This window comes from Chiloscyllium plagiosum, chromosome 6 (assembly GCF_004010195.1).
Source record: "Chiloscyllium plagiosum isolate BGI_BamShark_2017 chromosome 6, ASM401019v2, whole genome shotgun sequence".
NCBI classification, from domain to species: domain Eukaryota; kingdom Metazoa; phylum Chordata; class Chondrichthyes; order Orectolobiformes; family Hemiscylliidae; genus Chiloscyllium; species Chiloscyllium plagiosum.
The window spans coordinates 14,117,993-14,121,663 of NC_057715.1; the positions used below are offsets into that span (position 1 = coordinate 14,117,993).

The 3,671-nt window shown below is 46.8% G+C and overlaps 1 protein-coding gene across 1 annotated transcript in view; it reads right to left on the minus strand.

Annotated features, from left to right (window-relative positions):
• LOC122550474 (growth arrest-specific protein 6-like) overlaps positions 1–3,351 on the minus strand; it is a 33,048-nt gene extending 29,697 nt beyond the window's left edge. The window contains exons 1-2 of the mRNA XM_043691240.1: positions 3,114–3,351; positions 2,514–2,671 (exon numbers count right to left, since the gene is read on the minus strand). Coding sequence (XP_043547175.1) covers positions 2,514–2,671; positions 3,114–3,174 — 219 coding nt within the window. The 5' untranslated portion in view covers positions 3,175–3,351. The remainder of the gene's footprint in view (positions 1–2,513; positions 2,672–3,113) is intronic.
• Between the last annotated feature and the right edge of the window lie 320 nt (positions 3,352–3,671).

Genomic DNA, 3,671 nt, shown 5'->3' on the forward strand with positions numbered 1-3,671 from the left:
TCTTGTACAGGGGGACAACATAAGCTACCCTCCAGTCCTCCGGCACCTCACCTGTATTTAAGGATGCCACAAAGATATCTTTCAGGGCCCCAGCTATTTCCTCTCTTGCCTCCCTCAGCAACCTGGGATAGATCCCATCCGGTCCTGGGGATTTGTCCACCTTAATAACCTCTAGCCTACCCAACACATCTTCCCTTCTTATGCCAATGTGATCCAGACTAATTAAAACTTCTATCTCTAATCTCAAGATTCATCTGATGCAAAGTAATCATTCAAAATCTCACCCATTCTCTCAGGTTTGGCACATAGCCTTCCTTCATTATCTTTTAGTGGACCAATCCTTTCTCTTGTTACCCATTTGCTTCTTATATATGAATAAAATGCTTTGGGATTTTCCTTAATTTTGCTTGCTAAAGCTGTTTCATGACTCCTTTTAGCCCGCTTGATTCCTCGTTTAAGACTTGTCCTACTCTTCCGATATTCTTCTAGAGCCCATTCTGTTCTTAGCTGCCTAGACCTTATGTACACTTCATTTTTCCTCTTGGCTAGTCGTACAATTTCTCCTGTCATCCACGATTCACGAATCTTGCCCTTCCTATCCTTTGCCTTCAACAGAACATGCCTATCCTGCACTACTGTTAACCTATCTTTGAAAGCCTCCCACATCTCAAATGTGGACTTCCCTTCAAATAGCTGTGTCCAATCTACATTTCCCAGCTCCTGCCTAATTTTGATATAAAGGTTGTCATTGCTTGGTTCTTGTGTGACATGAACGTTACTCGCCACTTTTCGGCCTGGAAATTGTCCAGTTCTTGCTATGTTTGGGGCCCTGATGCACAATTCTACGAGAACTGAATTAGCCCTTGAAGGAAACGTATCTTCACTCAAAGGTTGACCAAAGAGTGCAACTTGCTCCCACAAGAAGTAGTTAACACTAAATCAATTAAAATTAAATCGAAGATTGCGAGACTTTTCCAAGCCAAGGGGTATGGAGCCAAAACAGGTAATCTATCACGGTGGCACAGTGGTTAGCACTGCTGCCTCACAGCACCAGAGACCTGGGTTCAATCCCTGGCTCAGGGCGACTGACTGTGTGGAGTTTGCACATTCTCCCTGGGTTTGCTCCAGTTTCCTCCCACAGTCCAAAAATGTACAGGTTAGGTGAATTGACCATGCTAAATTGCCCGTAGAGTTAGGGGAATGGGTCTGGGCGGGTTGCGCTTCAGTGGGTCGGTGTGGACTTGTTGGGCCGAAGGGCCTGTTTCCACACTGTAAGTAATCTATCTTTCCTCCCACAGTCCAAAAATGTGCAGGTTAGGTGAATTGACCATGCTAAATTGCCGTAGTGTTAGGGGAATGGGTCTGGGCGGGTTGTGCTTCAGTGGGTCGGTGTGGACTTGTTGGGCCGAAGGGCCTGTTTCCACACTGTAAGTAATCTATCGATTAGCCATGTTCTCAATGATCGCTTTCTTCTGATTCTAAAGTCTAATTGCTGCGTTAAAGCAGTTTCAGGTTAAATAAGAAGAAAAAAATTGTAAAGTCTGCTTTTGGAACTGAGCACTGGTGTTAGTGACAGGACTACAACCGTTTCCAGTTAAATGTGATTATTCTTCCTGTAAATTACAGTTTATTTAAACATCGTCATGCCAGCTACAATTTTCTAAATTGCTGCAAGGAGCCAGAGAAGTAACTGGGCACAATTCAAACACTCCTCCACCAAAACTGCTGACAAAATCACAGCGAAGCGGCAGGAAAGCTTCCGATAAAGAAATTTATGAAGAACTTTCAGTCAGCTTTTCCTTACGGTGCACAAACTTGTCTAAGACGCCTTGTTTTGTAACCTCGACTTTGAGAGAAAACAACAGACTCCCCCCAACCCCCACACCAACACATGATCTGAAGTGTAACAGCTAACACTGACCCAGTGACCTCGCTGGAGTTGAGGTGAAGCAGAATGCAGTTTATTTTTATTCATTCATTTTATTTTTGTAAAAACAGAAAACTTGGTTTGTAAACTTTGGGAATACAGAAGACCTGTCTCCTACACTTTGGAAAGGTCGACCCTCACAGAGATCAGGGCGTTCCTAACATCTCCCTGGGAACGGGTCCAACAGTCTTCACTCGGTTTAAACACGAAACTAAATAATTTGCGCCATTTGTTCCTCTCAGACGATATAAAGCAGGGACAAAAGGCTGGAGTGTTAATGGCTCAGTGACAATTTGGCATCTCTTACCCGGTGTTTATACAGATACACGTCAGGGTCCATCTCCAGGAAAACACTCGAGAGGCCAACACTTGTATAGATTTTGTATTGAGCAACACTAACACACACACACACACAAAGCTAGGAGGACTGGAAAACAGCGCTTAGCAAAACTGGAAATACCTACTGGAGAAAAGCAGGTTCAAATCAGTTAGGTGTTTAAAATGTAAGGGACAGAGACACGGACCCGCGGGATTAGGGGTAATGAAGGCAGTGGGACTGAGTGGCCGAGGGTAGAAGGACTATTACCGTCTCTGGGTCGTTCTCGAAGACTTCCCTCGCCTCTTCCCTGCTGCAGAATTCCTCCACACATTCCCGCTCCAGGTGTCCCTGCCGGGTCTCCTCAAAGACATGGTTCGCCCGTTTGACCCGATGGAGGAAGCTGGAGGCGTCTCTGCGGGACACGACTGTAGAGAAAAGGAGAGAGAGAGAGTGGGGAGAGAATAATCAGAGGGAGGGGGAAGAGAAAGAATGAGAGAGAGGGAGAATAATCAGACAGTTGGAAAGAAAGAATGAGAGAGAGGGAGAATAATCAGAGAGTGGGGAAAGAGAAGGAATGAGAGAGAGAGAGAGAGAGACAGAGAGAGGTAGGGAGAATAATCCGAGAGAGGGAAAGAGAGAGGGAGAATAATCGGGGGGGGAGAAGAGAAGGAATGAGAGAGAGGTAGGGAGAATAATCGGAGGGAAAGAAAGAATGAGAGAGAGGGAGGATAATCAGAGAGAGGGAGAGAGAGTGCTAGAGAGAGTGAAGGAGTCAGCAAGGAAATGGAAAGGACAGAGAGTGAGGGAGTGCGTGTGTGAGAGAGAGAGAGAGGGAGACGGAGGGTCTCAGTTGGAGAGCTCACTTACACTGCCAGGAGTGTGGGCTGAGCAGCAGAAGCAGGAACAGGGGCCCGAAGCAGCCCAACATCTTGTCACGGTGAGGTTTGCGGGCGAATTCTCAGCTCTGCCTCTCTCAGGCTCCACCAATTAGCAGAGAGAGAGAGGGCCGAAGATAAACATGACAACATCCACTGTCACCTCTTTAACCCTTGCTGCACTGAGAGGTTGCAGCGTGAGCCGGGACACAGAGCAGCATGTTGCAGCTTGCACGGGCTATGCAGAGACGGCCCGGCCCGGCCCTGCCCTGTTTGTGCAGCTCTGCTCAGCCTGAGGCTGGGGGGAGCATCAGAAATCAACACTCCTCCTCCCCACTCGAGTTACTCTTCCCATTCCACCCTCACACTAACTCTCCTCCTTCCCCCACCCGGCACTATCATGATTCAGTGATCCAGTCAACTCAAAGAGGAAAAAAGAAACAAATCATCTGTGTTTGATGATTTTCCATTTAAAATCATGTAATCGCGGCACATTGGAAAGTGTTGTACGACAGGACTACACGATACGGAATCTTAGAATTCCTGCTGT